Genomic DNA, 13,310 nt, shown 5'->3' with positions numbered 1-13,310 from the left:
TCCTTATCTCTCCAGTACAATTACTCTACATGCCCAGCGGAGGTGAGCTCAAAGGCCTTACCAAGAAATAGTGAACCTAATTATTCACATATGGCTATTCCATTTTTCTGGTATTTCCATTGATAATTGCTCATCACTGCCTGGTTTCTTCCTAACATCTCTGAGCCTTTTCAGCTCACCGGGTCATCATTTAGTTGCTTTAAAAAAAAATGTAATAATTATTATTAAGTAGCCAAAATTGCAACTACCAAGGAAGTTGACGCTACCACAACAAATCATTTAAGCATTGGTCAACTGAACCATCTACAGAATCACAGGTTGAATATTCTGAGCTTCAGCTCCTTAAAACGCAAAGGCCGAAGTCTTTCCCGGTCTCCTAACTTTCCCTACTGAATTGGTTCCCACGGTATTCCGTAGGTTTAGGGTTTATTTAGGAAAATCACTAAGCGAAAGGGGGGTTGAATCAATCTGTTGTACCACCTTAACATAAAACTTCCATCCAAAGTTTGCAAAGTGGTGACTAAGTACCAGATTCCTGAAGGTTCTTCCAACAGGAATGCGGCAGCCTAACACTCCGAAAAGGGGAAAAATTTAGTGGGTAGCTATCAGGGGAACACGGTGCGGGAGACGCCACCATGAGGTCCAAATGGCGTCTCGGCCGGCTTGGTAGCCACAAGCCTCAGAGGGCGCCCCCAGTGGGAAGCCCGCGCCCTCGTCCCCAACCCGTTACCAAGGGCAGCGCCTGGAGGCCGCGCCTACACTTAAGGATACGCTCCAGGTAGTAGGCGCCCTCGGCGGCCACCGCCTCCGCGGTGTCCCGAGCAGCCGTCAAGCCCATGCCCATCGCTTCTTCCAGGACCCGCAGGGCCAAGGTGGGCAGTCCTTGCTTAGCAGCCATCCGAGGCGGAACGGCCGGCTGCCTCCCTAAGAGCAACTGCGAAGACGCCTGCCCGAGACCGCAGGCAGCTCTCGCGAGACTCTGACACCCTCACGGCTTCCACCCAGCCAGTTCCGCGCACCTAAGGGTTGCTGCAGCCCAAAGCTTTAGGGCCCTCTGAGCTTCACTGGTTACCATGGCAATGTCGTTGCCTAGTTACCCTAGGACGCAGCTCCTGGAGTGGATGAGATAAAACGCAAGAAACAGTCGGCTTGGATTATATACATTTTGTTGCCGAGCCAGCTTGGGGTTTGCTTTGGTTTGGTTTTCATTTTAACCCTAGCATTTCTTTCTCACTTGGTTGGCTTCCCTAAGTTGTCCTTCTCCAGGTTCTTGCATGCCCATCATCAGCTACCTAATTTTAGATGTGTGGAGAGCCCCCATTATCCACAGGGAAAACTCCTGGAAAAGAGGAAGAACCTCAGTGCCAAGAGGGAAAAAAAATTTTTGTAGAAAGCATAATTGAGAGATTAACTCAGGGGAACTACCAGCCTCAGACGCTGAGCAACAAAAAACTAGGATAGGGGCGCCTGGGTGGCTCAGTTGGTTAAGCGTTCAACTTCATCTCGGGTCATGATCTCAGTTTGTGGGTTCGAGCCCCGCGTGAGGCTCTGTGCTGATAGCTCGGAGCCTGGAGCGTGCTTTGGATTGTGTCTCCCCCCCCACCCCCACCCCTCTCTCTCTGCCCCTCTCATGCAGAGGTCTCAGATAGAGGTCTCTGTCTCTCAATAATAAAAAATAAAAAATAACTAGGATAGTCACCTTAGTCAATTTCCTTCTTGGTTCCTTTAAAACGTTTATCTGAATATCTGTTTTGACTTAGGTTTCATACACTGGGACTTGGAAGAACATTTGTAGCGTTGACCCTTGCCAAGAGAAAGCCACTTTCATAAGAAATATGAGGTACAAATAGTCCTAACATAATGTATTATAAATGATATTTGTCCAATCATGTGCACTCCTTTTGCAATGACAGAATCTTCCTCAGGTTGTATTGTGTATATATCAGAAGCACGTACTGAGCCTTTTTCTTTGCAGATTCTTTTTCAGTCTATGTTTTTTGATGAAAACTGAATGCCAAACAGCAATTCATTATAAAAGCTCCAATTTACTACCAAAACAAAACAAACAAAAAAGCAATAGTAGTAAGCATCCTAATGAGGTGATTGAGAGCCTGGGTGTTGGAACGAGAGGCTGCATTCAGATCCTGGCTCCACCACTTACCAGCTCTGAAACCTTGGGCAAGCCACTTAATCCAGGCCTCAGTTTCCTCATCTGTAAAATGGCCATAATAATATTACCTACCTACAACAAAGCATTGTTGCAAGGGGTAAAACATAAAGAATTAAGAACTTGCCAGACAAAAGTAGACACTAAGAAATAGTTGTTATTTCTATTGAAGTTAATTGCTTAGTTTTGTTTTGTTTTCAGAATAATCAAAACTCACAATTAGAAATAATACTCCTTCGTTTCTCATACCTATTCTTTTAAAAACTTACTCTTTGGGGGCGCCTGGGTGGCCCAGTCAGTTAAGCAACTAACTCTTGATTTTGGTTCATGCCATGATCTCACAGTTCGTGAGATTGAGCCCCACATCAGGCTCTGTGATATTCTCTCTCCCTCTCTCTGCCCCTCGTTCTCTCAATAAATGAATAAATAAACATCTAAAGAAAACTTACTCTTTGTCCTTGATGTTTCCCAACAAGCACATCCTCAGTGCTTATTAAATTCAAGGAACAATTACTAAGAGGCTGAAAATGAAAATAAAGGAGAGGAACTCTGAAATTGGGGGATCCACTCCTTTTATAGAAAGTCTGCTGTTTGTTTCAAAGGGAGGCATTACCTTATTCCTCAAGTTTGTTTTCTGTAAACACATGTCTGAGAAATGGCCCAGGTAAGGAGTGGTCAGGGCTTTGCACCCCCAGCAAAGCATGATGGAGCATGAGAAAGCCATGAAGGAGAGTCTCTCTGAATAATTAATGTTTACATTGATCTTTTTTTTTTTTTTGTCTGTTACATCAGCTGTTCTCTTCCTTAGATTTTAGATGTAGTATGTCATGTTCTACACATAGGTTTGAATTCTAGCTCTTCTGTATGATCTTAATTAATTTAAGCTCTTTGAGCCTTAGTTTCCTCTTATCTAAAAGAGATATTTTAATACCTATATTACCAAAATACAGTGAATGAAATGTCTTCTTTGGGAAAATGTCTATTCATGTCTTCTCCCCATTTCTTAACTGGATTTGTTTTTTGGATATTGAGTTTGCTAAGTTCTTTATAGATATTGGATACTAACCTATTATCAGATATGTTATTTGCAAATATCTTCTCCCATTCCTTACACTGCCTTTTAGTTTTGTTGATTGTTTCCTTTGCTGTGCAGAAGCTTTTATTTTGATGATGCCCCAATAGTTTATTTTTATTTTTGTTTCCTTGCCTCAGGAGACATATCTAGAAAGAAGTTGCTATGGCTGATGTCAAAGAAATTACTACCTGTATTCTCCTCTAGGATTTTTTGTGGTTTTTGGTCTCACATTTAGGTTTTTAATCCACTTTGAATTTATTTTTGTGTTTAGTATAAGACAGTGGTCCAGTCTCATTCTTTTGCATGTTGCTGTCCAGTTTTCCCAATACCATTTGTTACAGAGACACTCTTTTTCCTATTGGATATTCTTTCCTGCATTGTGGAAAATTAGTTGACCATATAGTTGTGGGTTCATTTCTGGGTTTTCTATCCTGATTTATTCAAAAAAGTTAAAGTTTCTCAAGAAATCTAACAACAGAACTACCCTATGATCCAGCAATTGCACTACTAGGTATTTACCCCAAGAATACCAAAATACCAATTCAAAGGGATACATGTACCCTAATGTTTATAGCAGCATTATTTATAAGAGCCAAATTATGGAAACAGCCCAAGCATCCATTGAGTAATGAATGGATAAAGAAGATGTGGTATATATATACAATGGAATATTACTCAGCCATAAAAAAGAATGAAATCTTGCCATTTGCAATAACATGGATGGAGCTAGAGAGTATTATGCTAGACAAAATAAGTCAGTCAGAGGAAGACAATAATCATATGATCTCACTCATATGTGGAGTTTAAGAAACAAAACAAACAAGCAAATGGAAAAAAATAAAGAAAGAGTCAAACCAAGAAACAGATTCTTAACTATAGAGAATAAACTGATGGTTACCAGAGGGGAGATGGGTGAGGAGATGGGTGAAATAGGTGATAGGAGTTAAGGAGTACACTTATCATGGTAAGCCTGAGTAATATATAGAATCGTTGAATCACTATTTTGTACACCCAAAACTAATATTACACTGTATGTGAACTAACTGAAATTTAAATAAAAATGTTAGAAAATAGTAAATGAAATGGAATATATAAAAAGCACTTATCACCATGTCTAGTATATCAAATCTTTCCAATAAATAGTTGTTAATAAAATTGACTTGAAATATTGAATGATGTGTTGATCCCACATTGGATGTTATATTTCTAACAAATTTACAAATATAGGAACATTTTTAAGAAAAAAACTTAAATGTTTTTACTCTTTTTAATGTTTATTTATTATTTTGAGAGATGCAGAGACAGAGCGCGAGTGGGGGAGGGGCAGAGAGAGAGGGAGACACAGAATCCGAAGCAGGCTCCAGGCTCTGAGCTGTCATCACAGAGCCCAATGCCAGGCTCGAACCCACGAACTGTGAGATCATGACCTGAGCCGAAGTCGGACACTCCACGACTGAGCTACCCAGGTGCCCCTAAATGTTTTTAGAAACATGCAGCCCTCAAAAAGAGGAAGATCTTAATAGAATCAGAAGAAAATAAATTACAACCAATATCCACTACTTCAGGTAGAGGAGAACGGGGAAAAATACTTGTCACAAAGCTTTTTTTAAAAGTCCTGTAATTCAAAGAAGTGTAATTACCAAACTCCTCATAAAACAAATTATTATTTTTTTATTTAAAAAAAATTTAATATTTATTTTTGAGGGAGGGAGAGAGAGAGAGAGAGAGAGAGGGACAGAGTGCAAGTGGGGGAGGAGCAGAGAGAGAGGGAGACACACAAAGCAAGCTTCAGGCTCTGAGCTGTCAGCACAGGGCTCAAACTCACAGACTTTGAGATCATGACCTGAGTGGAAGTTGGATGCTTAACTGACTGAGCCACCGAGGTGCCCCTAAAAAAAAAAAAAAACAAGTTATTTTTTAACCTAGAAGTCTAATTCTTTAAAAATTCCAAATAACCAAAGTTTTGCTTCAGAGTTCCCGATTTGCTTATGCCAATTCCATGGATTTTAAATTTAGAAATCACCTAAGATATTTTTGGTTCAACTATAATTTGAACACATTTCACTGTGACTTAAACTACAGTACGTTTAAAAGTTCAACTTAGAGGCATCTTTAATATTTTATTAACTTTTGGATCTCTACAATAATTGTGTAATTTATTAGAGCAATAAAATAAAAGCAAAAATAATCTTAACAAATATAGACATGGGGCACCTGGGTGGCTCAGTTGGCTGCGTGTCCGACTTCAGCTCAGGTCATGATCTCACAGCTTGTGAGTTCGAGCCCCGCGTCGAGCTCTGTGCCAACAACTCAGAGCCTGGAGCCTGCTTCAGATTCTGTGTCTCCCTCTCTCTCTGCCCGTCCCCTGCTCATGCTCTGTCTCTCTCTGTCTCAAAAATAAATAAAAACATCAAAAAAAAAATATAGACAGAACCAAAAATTGCCTTCAGATAAAAAACAAGATGCAAACTTTTGTGGTGACTGCTAATATCTTAAAACGAGTATGTCTTTGCAAGGGATGACTTTTAAAATAATATATTTACATTGGAATTCTTGTTCTGTTAGTTACTGGTTTAACTTAAAAAGGGTGTAATAGTTACAAACAGAGAGAGAGGGAGGCAACCCACAAGAGACTCTTAATTACAGAGAGCAAACTAAGGGTGGATAGAGGGGTGGTGGAGAGAGGAAAATTGGTGATGGGCATTGAGGAGGGCACTTGCTGGGATGAGCATTGGGTGTTGTATGCGAGCCAATTTGACAATAAATTATATTTAAAATAAAAAAAATAAAATAAAAGGGGTGTAGAAGCCTTACTAAGAAAAACAAAAAATTCAGATCATAGTAGTGGTTTCAGTTATAATGCTATCCTATAGTCCTGCTATCATGCAGTCCTTCTATTCTATTGTCTTTCCTTTTTAAAAAATGTTTTACAAGCTTCATTAAAGTGGAAAAAAAAGAAAGTAGCTGAATATTTTGATGAATGAATGGCAAGCTCTCTAGTTTCCTCTTGAATACGTTTCTAAAAGAGGTAAATAAAGAAAACCAATGGAGACAGTCACTATGAAGCAACAACTACAAAGGACAACAGATTTTATTTGATCCCAGCCTAAATGCTCCATTTTTGTAAAAGTGAAATTATTTTTAAAAGCAAACCAGAAAGAAATTTGACAATGGATGTACTCTCCCCATTTGTAGTTTCAAAGCAGAAAATATTCATATGCAAAAATACAGTGAAGTACTATTCAATATTCACAAGTTATAAGTGTTAATTTTCTTCCAATAGAGCCCAAGTCATTTACTGATACATCTTCCTATAAAAGTATCTTATTTTCTTTCAAAACTTTAAAGTAAGCAGTAGCCAGTTTTAGAATTTTGGAATTCATAGAAGTAGTGGCAATTGACTGTGGTGAAATTATTTTTCAACCATACAGCTGTATTTTCCCTTTTTATACCATCAACCATTTGAAAATCCATGTCTCCTGTACTCACGGTTCATGTAAGGTCAAACAGAATCAATCCTCTGACTCTGAGGATCACATGACCCTAGCTTAAACTGATAAAAATAGTTCATTCTGGGTCGCCTGGGTGGCTCAGTTGGTTGAGCATCCAACTTCAGCTCTGGTCATAACCTCACACCTCATGGGTTCCAGCCCTGCATCGGGTTCTGTGCTAACAGCTTGGAGCCCGGAGCCTGCTTCGGATTCTGTGTCTCCCTCTCTCTCTCTCTCTACCCCTTCCCAGCTCATGCTCTGTCTCTCTCTGTCTCAGAAATAAACATTAAAAAAAAAGTTAAAAAAAAATAGTTCATTCCACTTGGTTACAGTGATCAGTTCCTGAATTGGCATGCAGCCTAAAAGGAGCCAATGAGACATGGTGGGAATTTGGGGGAAATTCTAATAAAGAGACTCTTACTCTGTTCTTTGGGCCTTAAGTTCCAGAGTTGCCATAGCTACCTTGCAAGTATGAAGAAAACTTCTGTCCAGGAATCGAGTCGGTATGTAGACCTGGTTGAAAAAGACAGAAAACCCAAGTCCAGATAAAATCACTTGAACCTCTAGTATACACATTTACATTTCCTTGTTCTGTCTGCTGAGGACCTAGAAGCAACAATACCCCTATTGCCTTGAGAACACCTAGCATAATATCTTGGCTTCTAATACCATTTTCAGATAAGACGGATAGCCATTGGAGAAATGGCCAAAGCTAGGGCTGAGCTGAATGTACATGATGAGCCTGGAGAATCTTACAGTGCCAGAAAATGAAAAAAGTATCCCCCATCACTAAAAAGTTACAATAATGGAGTATATTAAGGAGATGCATAAGCCAATTGAAAGAGTTCTCTAAAATATGCAAAGCTAGAACAATTTGAGCACAAAATTAATAAAGTAGTATTAAAATATAACCCGAAATATAAAATAAATATTATGAGTTTATTTGATATAAATAAATGATTACATACATAAATAAACAGAGGAGAATGGACACATGTCCTGTCAAGAAGAATTCCAAATAATATATGTAGATATGCCATATTATAGGAGTGGACCACAATTCCCCACCCTTTAAGTGGGTACTGCACATCATGACTTTCTTCCAAAGAATATAATATGGAAAGGGGGGGAGGGTGGAAAGAGTAAGTTTACAGTGGAGAAACCTGGTAAATACTACCTCAAAACCCATGACCCCAGGCTAATTATGAGAAAAACATAAGACAAATGTCAATTGAAGGACATTCTACATAATACCTTACCAGTACTCCCTAAAACAGTCAATACCATTAAAAGCAAGGAAAATGTGTAAAAGCATCACAGGCATGATGATTAACTGTAATGTAGGATCCTGGAACAACAAAAAAAATGGACCTTAGGTAAATACTAAAGACATCTGAATAAAGTATGGAATTCAGCTAACAATAGTGTATCAATATTGGTTCATTATACTTGGTAATTGTACATATTCATGTAGGATGGTAATAACAGAGAAAACTAGGTATGGTATATGGGGACTTTCTATATTCACAACTTCCTGGTAAACCTAAAACTATTCTTAAAGTTTATTTAAAAAAAAATTACTTGAATCTTGATTCTAGCAATGCCCTAAACAAAACTCACCCTTTGGCCTTTCTCTTACTTGAAACAATAAATAGTTTGTGCTTACGCAAGTTTCTGTTCCTCTTCTGCCACTTGCCATTCAACAAGACCTAGCTGATACATTGACTCTATAGAGAATCTTTGTTATTTTCATACTATTTAAAGATATACTGTATTGCTATGACTTTTTTTTTCTTAAAACGTCTGATATACCTATATGCATTTAGACACACAGATGGAGGAAATAGTTTCCTCTCACACATGATTGAAAACTAAGTGAGCTATTTTACAAGTCCAGGGCACCCTCTTCTGTCTTGTCTACTGGTCAGGCACTTTCTCATATACAGACTGAAAAAAGAAGATGAAAAGAACTGGCAAAGTTAAAGGCAGCAACAATGGCAGTGATTGGAAGGAGCAAGAAATTGTGCAGAGGAAAGGAGGGAAAGGAAAGGAAAAGAAGGAAAGGAAAGGAAAGGAAAGGAAAGGAAAGGAAAGGAAAGGAAAGGAAAGGAAAGGAAAAGGAAAGGAAAAGTATGGTAAAAAATGGGAAGAAAACAAAAGCTTTCCTTAGACATGTATGTGCAATACTCAATTCTTTGGGGAAGGAGGGAAACAGAGTTTGAATTTTTTCTTCTTTTAAAGGTAACACTTTTGTTGTTGTTGTTGTTCCTCCAGTGGGAGAGTAGGGCTGGCAGTGGATAAGCCAGTTAGCACATTGTATTCAGAATGATCAGTTTCTGGGAATGTTGGGATAGAGAGTTATGTCTCAAAGGATTTATCAAAGTTACATGTCTGATTATAAACTGAGTGTTCAGGGACAAAGCATAGAAGCAAGCAAATCACAGATTCCAGCAAAATGAGAGCAACGGATCAAGTGGTAGGTAATATACAAAAATCCAGGATACATATGTCAATTCTAAAAGAGTCAGGTTTTAATTATTGTAATGAAAAAATGTTGTATATATTATGGTACATGAATTCTTCAGTTCAATATTTATACTTGCTTTAAACCCTACTTTTTTCCCCCTCGTTCTGTCATTTATTGCTGCTTTGGTAAATATTGCAACTATCATTGCAAACAAGAATATTTATTTCTACAATTATTATAAGAATTTAGAGAAGATTAATAAGTATAAAGCATTTAGCACAATGCCTGGCATGCTGTAAATATACAGTGAAAGATCACAAACTCTAACTGATTAATTGCATTTTACTCACTGAACATACTTACATTAGAGAACTATTTTGTGCCAGGCACAGCACTAAGCTTAAGAGAAAACACAAAAATGTAATATTTATTCTATGCAACAGAAATATTAGCATTCAACAGATCTATTTTTTTTAATCTAGATTTTTTTGTGTGTTAGGAAATTGACCTAGGTTCCAGGCATAGCTTCCTCCAACCTCACACAGATACACGGTGATTTTGAGCACTTACATATTTTATTTTTATCAATAATTTTATAAATTAATTGGACACAGGAGGAGCTTCTAAAGCTTTAGTAAAATCTGCAGGAGAAAAATAATCTGTTTTACAAAAATATCAGAAGGATGTGAATAACAACAGTTGTTGATGACAAAATAAAGCAGGAGAAAGGGAATCTAAGTGAGGAGAACAACAACTAAGCTGACAGTTATGAAAGCTTTACTTTTCCCTAATTTAAGCAGAAATCTATGGAAACTGACATCCTGCCAATATTCCCTAACTTTTCTGTTGCATATACAGAATATTATTTTTTTAATTCTTTAATAACTCCAATATCCAGGGAAAGCTTACTTATGTAAATCTACCCATTCATTACGATTTTTTTCATATTTATACACTGTAAACAGTCAGTGGCTTGGAATATTTTTTTTTACATAGAAACATTTGAAATAGTAAAACAAATAGAATATAAAATATTCACACAGCTGAACTTAGCAGCAAAAGAACATTGAGTAGGGACCATTGTTCCCAGATGGGAATTATTACTAGATGAACAAAAATTTTTAGTAAACATAGCAAAGTGTCCAGTGGCTACTGGACTGTATACTTGAATTTAGGAGGAAGTAAATAATTCATTTCCTGAGAAATCTTCTGTCATGAAAAAACATATTTTTTCAATAAGATCATTCACAATTTTGGCTTCTGAGAGCAGAAAGTCATCTAGAAAATATTTCTGAAAATCCCTTTCTATATGGTTTTATGACTGTGAAGACCATTGAGGTAACCACCGCCCAAAACACTCTCAACCATTAATTTTCATTCCCTGGCAACCATAGTGTTTGTTTGTTTGTTTGTTTGTTATTTCAACTTGTGATATTACAAAATGTCTTTTATCATTTTCCTCTTTTCTATATTTTTTGTCAACCTGTGAGAGCCATTTATATATTATTGATATTAGGTATTAATCTATAAATTCTATTATAAATATTTGTCCACATTTATCATCTTGTTATGACTTTAAAATATATTTTGAAATGAAAAACTTTCAATTTTCCTTTAATTAATTATGGTTATATTTTCTTTTATGTCTTCTAGGTTTACAGTCACAATTAAGAATATCTAGTCAGGGTGCCTGGATGGTTCAGTCAGTTGAGCGTCTGACTTGATTTCAGCTCATGTCATAAACTCATGGTTTGTGAATGGAGCCCTGTGTCAAGCTCCTTGCTGACAGCATGAAGCCTGCTTGGGATTCTCTCTCTGCCTCTCTTTCTCTCTGCCCCTACCCTGCTTGCACTCTCTCTCTCCTTCAAAATAAAATAAACTTAAAAAAAAAAAAGAATATCGTGCCAAATCTTAGGTATTATAAACACTCTCCTAATACTAAAAATTCTCAACATTCTTATTTTTTAATTTCCATATTTGTCTTTAATTCATCTGTAGTTTATATTTTTGTGTAAGAGATAAAATAGATTCCTACCCAGTAGATAGCCAATAATACCAGAACTTTTTAAAATAATTTCTCCCTTCCCATTGAATATATCATCATTTTATATACTAAATTCTCATTTATACTGATATTTATTTATGAAATATTTATTCTATTCTTGTAACTCGTTTGTTTCTATACCAACGCCATACTGATTTCTGTTTAGTGTTCTTTTCTTTTTTCTTCAGATACAATGTTCAGATATCTGGAACATCAAGACCCCTTTCCTATACTTTTTTTCGTAGCTAATTTTGGGCAACAGTCGTTAATATTATTTTATACATGTCTCCTCCTTCCCAAAAAAGCCACCTTGTAATTTCAACATGCACTGCATTGAATATACATATTAATTTTAGAAGGACTGACTTCCTAATATCTTCCTGTCCAAGGACATAGTGGGCTTTTCCATTTGTTCAATTTTGTTTTATGTCCTTCAATAAGATTTTATATTTTTATATCATGAAATATTCCCAAGATACATAAAAGTATGGTAAATTATTTACTATGTACATTTTACAGAGATTAAATGATTATTTCACATAAGAAAATATTTTATATTTTATGAAATTATATTTTGTTATGCCCAGAATTCGTGATCCCCAAAGACCATTAGGGAGCCGAGTCCGATGCAAAAGCAAAAGAGCCTTTATTCGAGCTAGCTCGAGCTCAATCCCCTACCTGCACCGACGCAGCAGTGAGATACCAGGGAGAGAGAGCGAGTTTCAAAAGGACAAAGGTTTTATTGGGGCCTAGGGGCAGCTGGTGAGGTAATGGCTGTGGCCTCAGCCGATTGGCTGGGGAAGGGTTGGAGTCCTGTTAGGCAGGTGAGCGGGAGGTTACTCAAGGGGAGGAGGCGTGGTCAAGGTGAAGGACACAGAACAAGATGGAGTCGGCCGGCGTAGGCCCGCCCTTTCATATTTTATGAGAAATTTTTATGAAAATAAAATTATATTTTTTAGAAACATTTTTATACAATTCTGAGTTATGAGGAGTTCCTTGATTTTAAACACTTCATTTTGTCTTGTGAAACATTCTCTGTGACTTCATTTTATTTGATTTATCTAATAGTTATTGAATTTAATCAATGTTCTCTAGGAACTATTTTAAGATAAAGTATTTTGTTCTGTTTTAATTCATTTTTTAAATTTTTTTAATGTTTATTTACTTATTTTTTTGAGAGAGAGAGAAACCAAGCGGGGAGAGTCACCGACAGAGGGAGAGAGAAATCCCAAGCAGGCTCTGCACAGTCAGCGCAGAGCCTAACTCGGGGCTACAACTCACAAACGGTGAGATCATGACCTGAGCCAAAACCAAGACTGGGACACCCAATTGACTGAGCCACCAAGGTACCCCTCAACTCATTTTTATTAGTATACCTGTATTGATAGCTTCATCCTGATACATTACACCGTAAAACATCAAAAAAAAAAAAAAAGAAACATTCAAATAAGAATTTAATAAGTTAACATCCAAATTGATCCAGATTTGATTATTGCATACTACCTTTTCTTCCTACAGACTCCTATTTGCCTTCAATTCTTTCCTTGCTCCTTTCTTTGCCTTCTTAATATTCAAATTTCAGATGGTTTAAAACTCTATATGTAACTCTTTTGGTGTTCAGAAGAAAAATGTAGAGTAAAAAATGTAAAATTCATACTTATTAATTTCTTCCATGCACAATGATTAATACTAGGCATCAGTGATAGAAGGGGAGTAGAGATTCAAAACTAAATAGCACACGATTCCTTATTCCAAGAAGTTTAAAATCTAATAGTTAATTCTAGTTTGAAAAGTTATTCAAGAAAAATAACTATTCCAGAAATATATAATAGCATAAAATTGGAAAATGTTATCAAAATAAGGAGGGAAAAACACACCTTAGGTTAACAATAAAACAAAGACTAACAAAAAAAATCCAAATAATTAAAAGACAAAAAGTGGATCTTATAATACACAATGGTGTGTGACCACATGAATACCTTTTGAAAATAAATTTTAAAAATTTATGGTATCATAGTTGACTTTCTATTTAAAACTATGAAGTGATCATTTAATTTCAAGGTATA

At 36.7% G+C, this 13,310-nt stretch overlaps 1 protein-coding gene across 2 annotated transcripts in view; it reads right to left on the bottom strand.

The window, feature by feature from the left end:
* The window catches only part of SPAG16 (sperm associated antigen 16), a 106,908-nt gene extending 105,981 nt beyond the window's left edge, over window positions 1–927 (bottom strand). For both annotated transcript variants that reach the window (XM_030326326.1, XM_030326327.1), the window contains exon 1: window positions 772–927. In XM_030326326.1, coding sequence (XP_030182186.1) covers window positions 772–898 — 127 coding nt within the window. In that variant the 5' untranslated portion in view covers window positions 899–927. The remainder of the gene's footprint in view (window positions 1–771) is intronic.
* Between the last annotated feature and the right edge of the window lie 12,383 nt (window positions 928–13,310).

The sequence above is a fragment of the Lynx canadensis genome, chromosome C1 (assembly GCF_007474595.2).
Source record: "Lynx canadensis isolate LIC74 chromosome C1, mLynCan4.pri.v2, whole genome shotgun sequence".
Lineage (NCBI taxonomy): Eukaryota > Metazoa > Chordata > Mammalia > Carnivora > Felidae > Lynx > Lynx canadensis.
Note: the sequence above shows the minus strand (reverse complement) of the source record. Positions and strands in the feature narration are given on the sequence as shown.